Source organism: Aotus nancymaae, unplaced genomic scaffold (assembly GCF_030222135.1).
Source record: "Aotus nancymaae isolate 86718 unplaced genomic scaffold, 86718_ANA_hifiasm-v0.15.2.pri h1tg000011l, whole genome shotgun sequence".
Classification (NCBI taxonomy): Eukaryota; Metazoa; Chordata; class Mammalia; order Primates; family Aotidae; genus Aotus; species Aotus nancymaae.
This window is the reverse complement of record NW_026988422.1, coordinates 21,947,822-21,961,097: the sequence shown is the minus strand read 5'-3', so window position 1 is coordinate 21,961,097 and position 13,276 is coordinate 21,947,822. Positions and strand designations below refer to the sequence as shown.

At 39.3% G+C, this 13,276-nt stretch overlaps 1 protein-coding gene across 9 annotated transcripts in view; it reads right to left on the bottom strand.

The window, feature by feature from the left end:
* Nucleotides 1-13,276, bottom strand: part of STXBP5L (syntaxin binding protein 5L) — a 440,807-nt gene that overhangs the window by 41,458 nt on the left and 386,073 nt on the right. For 6 of the 9 annotated variants that reach the window (XM_064374676.1, XM_064374677.1, XM_064374674.1 and 3 more), the window contains one exon: nucleotides 7,248-7,418. The exons of the other annotated variants lie outside the window; for them this stretch is intronic. In XM_064374676.1, coding sequence (XP_064230746.1) covers nucleotides 7,248-7,418 — 171 coding nt within the window. The remainder of the gene's footprint in view (nucleotides 1-7,247; nucleotides 7,419-13,276) is intronic. 9 annotated transcript variants of the gene reach the window in all.

Sequence of the window (13,276 nt, the reverse complement as noted above, 5' to 3'; positions counted from 1 at the left end):
TCCTATTCAACATAGTACTGGAAGTTCTAGCCAGAGCAATCAGGCAAGAAAAAGAAATAAAGGGTATTCAAATAGGAAAGGAGGAGGTCAAATTGTCTCTATTTGCAGACGATATGATTGTATATCTAGAAGACCCCATCGTCTCAGCCCAAAATCTCCTGAAACTGATAAGCAACTTCAGCAAAGTCTCAGGATACAAAATCAATGTGCAAAAATCACAAGCATTCCTATACACCAACAACAGACTTAAAGAGAGCCAAATCAAGAATGAACTGCCATTCACAATTGCTACAAAGAGAATAAAATACCTAGGAATACAACTAACAAGGAATGTAAAGGACCTCTTCAGGGAGAACTACAAACCACTGCTCAATGAAATAAAAGAGGACACAAACAGATGGAGAAACATTCCATGTTCATGGTTAGGAAGAATCAACATTGTGAAAATGGCCATACTGCCCAAAGTAATTTCCAGATTCAGTGCTATCCCCATCAAGCTACCAATGACCTTCTTCACAGATATGGGAAAAACTACCTTAAACTTCATATGGAACCAAAAGAGAGCCCACATAGCCAAGTCAATTCTAAGCAAAAAGAACAAAGCAGGAGGCATCACACTACCAGACTTCAAACTCTACTACAAGGCTACAGTAATCAAAACAGCATGGTACTGGTACCAAAACAGAGATATAGACCAATGGAACAGAACAGAGGCCTTGGAGGCAACACAACATATCTACAACCATCCGATCTTTGACAAACCTGACAAAAACAAGGAATGGGGAAAGGATTCCCTGTTTAATAAATGGTGTTGGGAAAACTGGCTAGCCATGTGCAGAAAGCAGAAACTGGACCCCTTCCTGACACCTTACACTAAAATTAACTCCAGATGGATTAAAGACTTAAACATAAGACCTAACACCATAAAAACCATAGAAGAAAATCTAGGCAAAACCATTCAGGACATAGGCGTAGGCAAGGACTTCATGACCAAAACACCAAAAGCATTGGCAACAAAAGCCAAAATAGACAAATGGGAGCTAATCAAACTCCACACCTTCTACATGGCAAAAGAAATAGTCATTAGAGTGAATCGGCAACCAACAGAATGGGAAAAAATTTTTGCAGTTTACCCATATGACAAAGGGCTGATATCCAGAATTTACAAAGAACTAAAACAGATTTATAAGAAAAAAACAAGCCCATGCAAAAGTGGGCGAAGGATATGAACAGACACTTTACAAAAGAAGACATACATGAGGCCAACAAACATATGCAAAAATGCTCACCATCACTGGTTATTAGAGAAATGCAAATCAAAATTACATTGAGATACCATCTCATGCCAGTTAGAATGGCGATCATTAAAAAATCTGGAGACAACAGATGCTGGAGAGCATGTGGAGAAATAGGAACACTTTTACACTGTTGATGGGAGTGTAAATTAGTTCAACCGTTGTGGAAAACAGTGTGGTGATTCCTCAAGGATCTCGAAATAGAAATTCCATTTGACCCAGCAATCTCATTACTGGGTATATATCCAAAGGATTATAAATCGTTCTACTATAAGGACACATGCACACGAATGTTCATTGCAGCATGGTTTACAATAGCAAAGACCTGGAACCAACCCAAATGCCCAGTGACAATAGACTGGACAGGGAAAATGTGGCACATATACACCATGGAATATTATGCAGCCATCAAAAACGATGAGTTTGTGTCCTTTGTAGGGACATGGATGAACCTGGAAACCATCATCCTCCGCAAACTGACACAAGAACACAAAATTGAACACCACATGTTCTCACTCATAGGCGGGTGTTGAACAATGAGAGCACATGGACATAGGGAGGGGAGCACTACACACTGGGATCTGTTGGGGGGAAATAGGGGAGGGACAGCGGGGGGTGGGGAGTTGGGGAGAGATAGCATGGGGAGAAATGCCAGATATAGGTGAAGGGGAGGAAGGAAGCAAATCACACTGCCACGTATGCACCTATGCAACAATCTTGCATGTTCTTCACATGTACCCCAAGACCTAAAATGCAATAAAAAAAAAGATAAATGAGATATCACTAACAATCCCATAGAGATACAAACTACCATAGGAGAATACTATAAATACATCTATGCAAATAAACTAGAAAATCTAGAAGAAATGGATAAACTCCTGGACACAGACACCATCCCAAGACTAAACCAGGAAAAGTCAAATCCCTGAATTTGACTTTTCTGAAATTCAGCAAGTTCTGAAATTGAGAACTTGCTTTTCTGAATATGAGCAAGTTCTGAAATTGAGGCAAGAATTAATAGCCTACCAACCAAAAAAAAAAAAAAAAAATTCCAGGACAAGACACGTTCACAGCTAAATTCTACCAGAGAATTCTACAAAGAGGAGCTGGTACCATTCCTTCTGAAATGATTCCAAACAATACAAAAAGAGAGACTCCTCCCTAACTCATTTTATGAGGCCAGCATCATCCTGATTCCAAAACCCGGCAGAGACACGATGAAAAAAAAAAAATTTAGGCCAAATATTCCTGAGGAACATCAATGCAAAAATCCTTAAAAAAAATACTGGCAAACTGAATCCAGCAGCACATCAAAAAGCTTATCCATCATGATCAAGTCAGCTTCATCCCTGGGATGCAAGACTGGTTCCACATATGTAAATCAATAAATGTAATCCAACAGAGAAACAGAATGAGAAAAACCACATGGTTTTCTCAATAGATGCAGAGAAGGCCTTTGACAAAATTCAACAATGCTTTATGCTAAAAGCTCTCAATAAACTAGTTATTGATGAAATGTATCTCAAAATAATAAGAGCTGTTTATGACAAATCCACAGCTAATATCATATTGAATGGGCAAAACCTGGAAGCATTCCTGGCACAAGACAATGATGCCCTCTCTCACCACTCTTAATCTACATAGTATTGAAAGTTCTGGCCAGGGCAATCAGGCAAAAAAAGAAATAAAGCATATTTAATTAGGAAAAGAGGAAGTCAAATTGTCTCTATTTACAGACGACTTGATTGTATATTTAGAAGACCCCATTGTCCCCAAATCTCCTTAAGGTAATAAGCAACTTCGGCAAAGTCTCAAATACAAACTCAATGTGTAAACCACAAGTATTCCTATGCAACAATAACAGACAAACAGAGAGCCAAATCATGAGTGAACTGCCATTTACAACTGCCACAAAGAGAATAAAATACCTAGGAATACAACTAACAAGAGATGTGAAGGACTTCTTCAAGTAGTACTGCAAACCACTGTTAGAGGAAATAACAGAAGACACAAACAGATGGAAAAACATTCCATGTTCATGGATTGGAAGAATAAATATCATGAAAATGGCCATAGTGCCCAAAGTAATTTATAGATTCAATGCTATCCCCATGAAGCTACCATTGACTTTCTTCACAGAATTGGAAAAAAGCACCTTAAATTTCATATAGAACAACGCTAAGCAAAACAAAACAAAAAAAACAAAGCTGGATGCATCACGCTACCTGACTTCAAAGTATACTACAAAGCTACAGTAACAAAAAACGGCATGGTACTGGTACCAAAACAGATATATAGACCAATGGAACAGAACATAGGCCTCAGAAAGAATGCCACCCATCTACAATCATCTGATCTTTGACAAACTTGACAAAAACAAGCAATGGGGAAAGGATTCCCTATTTAATAAATGGTGTTGGGACAACTGGCTAGCCATATGCAGAAAGCTGAAACTGGTTCCCTTCCTTACATCTTATACAAAAATTAACTCAAGATGGATTAAATATTTAAATGTAAGACCTCAAACCATAAAAACTCTAGAAGAAAACCTAGGCAATACCATTCTGGACATAGGCATGGGCAAGGACTTCATGACTAAAGCACCAAAAGCAATGGCAACAAAAGCCAAAATTGACAAATGGGATCTAATTAAACTAAAGAGCTTCTGCACAGCAAAAAAAAACCATCATTAGAGTGAACTGGTAACCAACAGAATGGGAAAAAATTTTTGCAATTTACCCATCTGACAAAGGGCTAATATCCAGCATCTACAAGGAACTTTAACAAATTTACAAGAGAAAAACAACCCCATCAAAAAATGGGCAAAGGATATGAACAGACATTTATGCAGCCAACAAACATAAGACAAAAAGCTCATCATCACTGGTCATTGGAGAAATGGAAATCAAAACCACAATGAGATACCATTTCACACCAGTTAGAACAGCAATCATTAAAAAATCAGGGGACAACAGATGCTGAAGAGGATGTGGAGAAATAGGAATGCTTTTACACTGTTGGTGGGAATGTAAATTAGTCCAACCATTGTGGAAGACAGTGTGGTGATTCCTCAAGGATCTAGAACTAGAAATACCATTTGACCTGCAATTCTATTACTGGGTATATACCCAAAGGATTATAAATCATTTTATTATAAAGGCACATGCACATGTATGTTCATTGTGACAGTGTTTACAATAGCAAAGACTTGGAACCATCCAAATATCCATTAATGATAGACTGGATAAAGAGAATGTGACACATATACACCATAAAATACCATGCAGCCATTAAAAGGATGAGTTCATGTCCTTTGCAGGGATATGGATGAAGCTGGAAACCATCATTCTCAGCAAACTAATACAAGAACAGAAACCCAAACACTGCATGTTCCCACTCATAATTGGGAGCTGAACGATAAGAACACATGGACACAGGGAGGGGAATGTCACATACTGGGGCCTGTCAGGAGGTGGAGTGATAGGGGATGGATAGGAGGGGGTTAGGGGGATAGGGGAGGGATAGCATTAGGAGAAATACCTAATGTAGATAATGGGGTGATGGATGCAGCAAACCACTATGGCATGTGTATAACTGTGTAACAAACCTGCACGTTCTGCACATGTACCCCAGAACTTAAAGTATTATAACTATAATAATATAAAAATAAAATTATGAGGAGGAAGTAAAATTTTATTGTTTGTTAATTGACCTGGAAGGCAGCTTATCCAGTTCACCAGCTTATTTTGACGATGGAGAAACTGAAGTCTAGAAGTATAATTCATAAGCTTAGGCAGACCTAGGACTAGAATTGGAGTCTCCTGAGGTCCCGTTCAACATTTTTTTTTCTCTACGTTAACTCAGAAGTTAGTTGAAATTCTTTTATCTAGAAAAAATATTCAGTTTAAATAGTAACAGTTACAAGAATTTCTGATATCGCTTAAATTGTGCTTCCCTCCTACCTCTAAATTGTTGGAAGTATCCCTAACAGTTTCTTGTCAATTCCAACTTACTGACAATATTGTAGCTATTGGCATGAAAGGGCTTATCTGGATCACAAATCTTCTGTGGCAAACATATTCTATAGCTGGAGTAATTACAATTGTAAAAATTAACATTTCTATCAAGGCCAAAATGCAAATTTTATCTCCCAGAACTGGTTTCAGGCTGATTACCTTTAATTCAAATTTAGTCCTAAATTTGCCTAGGGCTAAATAAAGAGTATAGACTATATGCCATCCTGTTGATAGTGGTAATCTTTCTGAGAGTGCTTCAGCCCACTTAAAAGAAACAGGATGGTTTCAGGTTCTCCTCTCATCAACACTTGTACATGTGCACACCCCAATAAGCATAAACTCATACAACTCAGTGAAATGTTTTCAGTATTGTCCTGCTCTTATAATCACCCCACAGTACAAGTTCTGCATATTTTTCTTTCTACAGCCTTCACTCTCTTTTCCCTCTTGATAGGTACACATGTAACTCATAATTGTTATGGAAAGAGGCTAAATATAGGTTCTGCAGACTATTTTTTTTTCTAGGAAACAAAAGATAATATTCCTAATTTCTCCTCTTTATCTCTCAGGAAATTTATAAAAATAATTGTTTGTCATAAAATTTAGAGATGAGAGGGAGCTTGGAGGTTATATATTTTACAGATTTGGAGACAGAGTTTACTAATTTTCTCAGAATCTAGACAAATTAGAGGTAGAAGTATCTAAAATTCAAAATTCCCAAGACCATTCCGGGGAACATAGTGAGTGCTTGAGGCCAGGAGTTCAAGACCACCCTGGGGAACATAGTGAGACACCATCTCTATAAACACTGAAAAATAAGCTGGATGTGGTGATGTGAACCTGTACTCCAGCTGCTTGGGAGGCTGAGGCAGGAGCATCACCTGAGTCCAGGAGTTAGAGGCTGCAGTGCAGTATGATTGTATCATTGTAATCCAACCTCAGCAACAGAATGAGTTCCTATCTCTTAAAAAAAAAAAAAATTAAAAATGGGCTACTTCTTTTGTAGTCCTTACATATTGCTTCTTTTATAACATACTAGCTATTATATGGCTCCAAATCTTTTCCATTCATGGTTCATCACCATACAAGGTTGATACTCATAGACACCTGTTAGAGAAATAACATCATTATCTGCATGTCTAAGGGATCACATTTAGTATAGCATAATACTTAAAAAAAATAAAAACTTAAATTTTTTTTTACATTTGAAAAACAATATAGATCACTGTTAAAACTGTTAAAAGTTTTCAGGTGTAGTAAATAGGGACTTACTTCACAGTATAGAATAGCAAATCTTCCTAAAATTATTTTTTTCCTATCTCTCTCTCTAAAGTTCTTTATCAATAAGACAGTTGCAGCAAAGCTACAGGATTCCCTTTTTCACCCTCTGTAAAAATTTTTGGCCTCTGGCTCTTGTACTTTATTACCCCCTCAACCCCCGCTCCCCACACTCATTCCATAAATAAGCAGATAGTCCTTCCTTTGAAAAATATGTGAAGATGAAGATTGCAAACTTTAGAATTTAATATCTTGCCTTTGTTCTTGGTCACATTCATTTGATAACTGAGGAAATTACGGTTGCTATACATTCAATATCTATAGATAGAGACACAAAAGAGCTTACTATTGAGATTGAAATAAACTCTTAATTATTATGGGAAGGGTAGAGAACAGATTAAGGCATAGGTCTCCCTTTTTACAGAGGAGGGGTAGTTACCCATAAGCAGAGCCATTCTGGTTTTAGAGGTGAAGAAGGAGATGGAGTGAGGAATGGAGTTGGAATTATGGCCACAGCCCCATCAGGCTGTCAGTTATTCACTGACTAGTAGTTTTTTATATCTTTTGCATGTGATCTTCATCCTATATCTGTCAGTTCCCATTATCATGGTAAACCAAATTTTAACTATAACAAAAAAATTTAATATGTTTAACATACCTTCTGTTGTAACTGGTAAAGAAATCTCCATGCAAGCTGCTGACTGGGCCTTTCGAAATGGTGGTCTTCCAGGACCCCAGCGATTTACTTTTGAAACATCGGCACTAGAAAGACGTTTTCCAGAACTGCAACTCTGGGAAGTTGGACTTGTGCAATGTCCATTTACATGGTCTGTGCCAAGAGGAGGAAGTCAGCATAAATATCATAATTAACTCTTAACATAAAGGAGTCAAAGTGTGTAGATAAACAAATGAAGATGAGCAAGAATTCCTTTATTTTCTAAACCACATGAATGTGGCTAAGTCCTTGTTCTTTTAAGATTTAGTTACAAATTCAGTAGTTAGCCAAAAATTTCAAAAGTTATTTATTAAGTATAAGATTCCTTTTTTTTATTTTGACTATGTAACATAGCTTAAAACTGATTCTAAATCTCTACCATATATTCTGTCATTATATTATAGTGTGAAACTTTTTGTTTCATAACTTAAACATACAAGGAAAGTACTTTAAGTGCTTAGAATTTAAAAAAATAGAAAAAAATTTTACTTTAAGTTCTGGGATACATGTGTAGAATGTGCAGGTTTGTTATATATGTGTACCTGTGCCATGGTGGTTTGCTGCACCCATCAACCAGTCATCTAGGTTTTAACCCCTGCATCCATTAGGTGTTTGTCCTAATGCTATCCCTCCCCTTGCACCCCACCTTGTGACAGGCCCTGGTATGTCATGTTCCCCTCCCTGTGTCCATGTGTTCTCATTGTTCAGCTTCCACTTACAAGTGAGAACATGTGGTGTTTGGTTTTCTTTTCCTGTGTTATTTGCTGAGAATGATGGTTTCCAGCTTCACCCATGTCCCTGCAAAGGACATAAACTCATTCTTTTTTATGACTGCATAGTATTCCATAGTGCATATGTTCCATATTTTCTTTATCCAGCCTATCATTGATGGGCATTTGGGACAGTTCCAAGTCTTTGCTATTGTAAATAGTGCTGCAGTAAACATATGTGTGCATGTGTCTTTATAGTACAATGATTTATAATCCTTTGGGTGTATACCCAGTAATGGGATTGCTGGGTCAAATGGTGTTTCTAGTTTTAGATCCTTGAGAAATTGCCACACTGCCTTCCACAATGGTTGAACTAATGTACACTCCCACCAAATGTGTAAAAGTGCTTCTATTTCTCGACGTCCTCTCCAGCATCTCGTTTCCTGACTTTTTAATGATTGCCATTGTAACTGGCATGAGATGGTATCTCATTGTGGTTTCGATTTGCATTTCTCTAATGACCAGTGATGATAAGCTTTTTTTCTTATGTTTGTTGGCTGCATAAATGTCTTCTTTTGAGAAGTGTCTGTTCATATCCTTTGCCCATTTTTTGATGAGGTTTTTTTTTCTTGTAAATTTATTTAAGTTCCTTGTAGATTCTGGATATTAGCCCTTTGTCAGATGGACAGATTGCAAAAGCTTTCTTCCATTTTGTAGGTTGTTGACTTTGATGATAGTTTCTTTTGCTGTGCAGAAGCTCTTTAGTTTAATGAGATCCCATTCGTCAATTTTGGCTTTTGTTGCAATTGCTTTTGGTGTTTAAATCACAAAGTCATTGCCCATGCCCATGTCCTGAATGGAAGTTCTGTCCAGGGCAATCAGGCAAGAGAAAGGAATAAGGGGTATTCAAATAGGAAGAGAGGAAGTCAAATTGCCTCTGTTTGCAGATAACATGATTGTACATTTAGAAAACCCTACTGTCTCAGCCCAAAAACTCCCTAAGCTGATAAGCAACTTCAGCAAAGTCTCAAGATACAAAATCACTGTGCAAAAATCATAAGCATTCTTATACACCAATAATGTGTATTATTCTACACTCTATGTCCATGTGTACACATTATTTAGCTCCCACTTATAAGTAAGAACATGCAGTATTTTAAAAAAATCTTTTCTCTTTCTTGTTTGCTTGTTTCCCATGCTCCTAGGCTTTCCTCATTCTTTCTTTTCTCTCCCTTTCTTCTTTTCTTCCTCCACAACACCCTCCAACTCCCTTTGTCTGATTGAGTTATTTCAAAAGACCTAGCTTCAAGTTCAGAAATTCTTTCTTCTGCTTGGTGTAGTCTACTGTTAAAGTACTCAATTGTATTTTTTATTTCATTCACTAAATTCCTCATCTCTAGGATTTGTTTGGTTCTTTTTTATGATATCAATCTCTTTGTTGAATTTCTCATTCAGCTCATGAATTGTTTTTCTGATTTCTTTGTATTGTTTATTTGTATTCTCTTGTATGTTGATGAGTTTCCTTAAGATCATTATTTTAAATTCATTTTCAGATATTTCATATTTTTTTCCTTTGGAGTCTGTTACTGGAGAATTATTGTGTTTCTTTGGAGGTGTCATGTTTTCTTGATTTTTCGTGTTCATGTGTCCTTACATTGATATTTCCACAGCTGATATAACTTTTTCCAATTTTATAAGGTAGCTTTCATAGAAAAGTAATTTCTCCTGTTGATGTATCTATAATGTAAATTGGGTACATGGTTTTGGCTTTGGTTCTGGATGGGCACCTTAGTGTAGTCTCCATGGGATTACTTTGGTTGTAATCAGTATCAGAAGTGTCTGTAAGTGTCTTAGTGGCATAGGCTGCAGTTGTTTGTAGAGGCTGTAGTGAGGATTTGCTGGGGACATAGGTGCCAAGTAGCCTGGTCCTCAGGCCTCTTGGTGAGCATCAGCAGTAATGGCCGTGGACCAGCACTTGGGTCCCTGGGTGGCACATGTAGGTGCCAGTGGTCTGCTCCTTGGTTCTCTGGGTAGGGTACATAGGCATTGGCAGTAGCAATAGCAGATGGGTCCTTTGGTGCCTGAGTGGAGTGCACAGACACTGGTGGTGTCAGCAGCAGGCCAGTAGGACCAGTCCCGAGGCCACTAGGTGGCATGCATGGGCACCAGCAGTGAGGGTGACATGCATAGGCACCAGCAGTGAGCAAGGTGGCCCAATCCCTAGGCCTCTGGTTGTGGTATACAGGCACTAGTGGTGTCCATAGTAGGGCAGGCAGACTGATCCCTGGGCCCCTGCATGGGGCATGTGGGCATTGGCAGTATCTTTAGTGTAGTGGGCAGGCTGATCCCTGCTCCCTGGGTGGGGTATGTAAGTGTACACTTCAGTTCCCTATGTTGGGTAGGTTGCCTCTCCAATGTGCTGGATCACCTGCTCCCTGGGATGTAGGGTGCTGCAAGGTTCGGGTGCCAGAAATGCAGTTAAACCACTGAGTCAGCTGGCATTGCAACACTGCAGGCTTCCGGGTGGATGTAGAGGGATGTTGGAGATGCAGGAGTCATTGGGCACCAGGACAGGATGTAGTTTGGTGTTGACTGGTTTCAAAATGGCACCATATTGCAGCAGCTTGGGTCCCAGAGGTCCCAGCATTAATTCCTCCCTGAAAAATGCAGTCTTGTGGACTCCAGGAAGCTACTTATACTAGGCACAGTGCCCAAGAGGGCCAAAGGGCTTTCTTGTAGCTGGGACTGCAGGCATTGTGTTGGAACATGGACTACTAGGAATCTCTCGCTTACCATTTCTCCTGTATTGGAGCATCCCTCCTAGGTGTGAGCCAATCCAACTTAGTGCCTTTTCTATGCTGCCATCTCAAACTTCCATGCCTCAGAGGGTCCCTATTGTTTTCCTTCTGGATTCATTCATTCTTCCCTAGATATTCTACCTGACATATTGTTACCTACTTGCTGTTTTGGTCCTTCTTTGTGGAAAATGTGAGTACTAGATATGTACTATGTGTCTGAATCTTCCTTTCACAATGAACTATACATATAGTATATGGTTTTCAAATCATATGTACAAATCTATAACACAATTTGAAACTATTTTGAGGAGAAAGCCTCCTAACATAGAGAGATAAAATTATTTGGTTATGAAGGTTAAGTAAAACTCTTAGATATATTAAGCAATGTAATGTTCTAGCAGTGATCCCTGGGTATTGTAGTTTCTACCTCCAATTTACTTATTATTTTAAAAACAGCTTTACTTTTTAAAATTTCAACTTCCTTAGAATCTCACTTTCATTTAGACAAAAGTTAATATTTTCTTTGAGTATCCTTCTGCAATTAGTCTAACTTTTTTTTCCAACTGAAATGGAAGCAGATTGAATTCCTCCTCCAAAATGGTCCCACCAAGGGACCAGGATATTGGGAAGACGGGGGCACTCATAACAAATCTTCAAAGGGAAAGCATTGAGAGCAGATAAAGTGAAGACACAGAGGCTGCGCAAAGGAGAAGAAGGCTAGGAACCCTGCATTGGGCAACCACACACCACGACTTGTTCCCTGACTCCAGTGACTACTGTGGATGGGGTGAGTTGAGCAGTCAAGAAGCAACCTGCTATCACCATGGACCTCTGAAATCCCCATAGGAGGAGACCCCTCAGCCACAAGGGATAGTGCTTAGAGAAGTAAGGAGCATTAAGGGAAGAATTCCAGCCAGTGCCCAGAGGGTTTGGCATGGGAGCATCTGTAGTGGAGCAGACTAGGGATGTCCATTCCTCTAGGCTCAACTTGCTCCCCTAAAACCTTTAGCCATAGGGGAAGTGTTAGACCTGAACTCTATAGGGTGGTCTTGCCTGTGAGACAGAGCTAGTTTGACCTGAGTCACCCCTCAGTCTTCTGGCCTCTTCCAGGGCTCCAGCCTCGCTAAGCCTGCTTGTAGTGCAGCTCCTAGGTACTTCCTGGGGGTTTTATCATAGCTCCTGTGCTGGTGGACTGTGCCTGACTGGTAGAGTCCTCCAGCAGAGTGCCTCTGCCTACACCACAATGAGCTGTCCTCCAACAGCAGCCTCCATGCTGCTTTGCCCACAGGCACTCACCCATGGCCACCCCCACATTGCTTTGCCAGCACATATGTGTGCAGGTAGACATAGCCTTCCCTTCCCTGCCAGTGTAAATATGTGAGTACCCTGTCATGACATTACTGCCAGCGGAGTACACCTTGTCCCACTTCTTCCAACTGTACCACCATTGTTGTCAGAGCATTGGTGGGCAAGAAGCCCACTGGCCCTGCCCCTGCCTGTGCCCCACCCATGCAGTGACACTGCCACTGGTGCAAACTAGGCACAGAAAATAGTGGACCACATGATTATCTCAAGAGAGGCAGAGAAGGCCTTCAACAAAATTACACACCCGTGCAGTGCTAAAAACTCTCCATAAACTAGGTATTAATAGAATGTATCTCAAAATAAGAGCTATTTATGGCAAACCCACAGTCAACATCATACTGAATGGGCAAAAACTGGAAGCATTCCCTTTGAAAACCAGTACAAGACAAAAATGCCCTCTCTCACCACCCCTATTCAACATAGTATTGGAAGTTCTGGCCAGGACAATCAGGGAAGAGAAAGAAATAAAGGGTATTCAAATAGGAAGAGAGGAAGTCAAATTATCTCTGTTCACAGTGGCATGATTGTATATTTAGAAAACCTTGTCGTCTCAACCCAAAATCTCCTTAAGCTGATGAGCAACTTCAGCAAAGTCTCAGGATACAAAATCAATGTGCAAAAATCACAAGCATTCCTATACACCAATAACAGACAAACAGCCAAATCATGAATGAACTCCTGTTCACAATTGCTACAAAAAGAATCAAATACCTAGGAATACAACTTACAAAGAATGTGAATGATCTCTTCAGAGAGAACTACAAACCACTCCTCAAGGAAATAAGAGAGGATACAAACAAATGGAAAAACATTCCATACTCATGGATAGGAAGAATAAATATCATTGTGGTGATTCCTCAAGGATCTAGAACCAGAAATACCATTTGATCCAGCAATCCTATTACTGGGCAGATACTCAAAGGATTATAAATCATTCTACTGTAAAGACTCATGTATATGTATATTTATTGCAACACAGCACTGTTTACAATAGCAAAGACTTGGAACAAACCCAAATGCACATCAATGATAGACTGGATAAAGAAAATATGGCAATGTGGCACATATACACCATAGAATGCTATGTAGCCATAAAAAA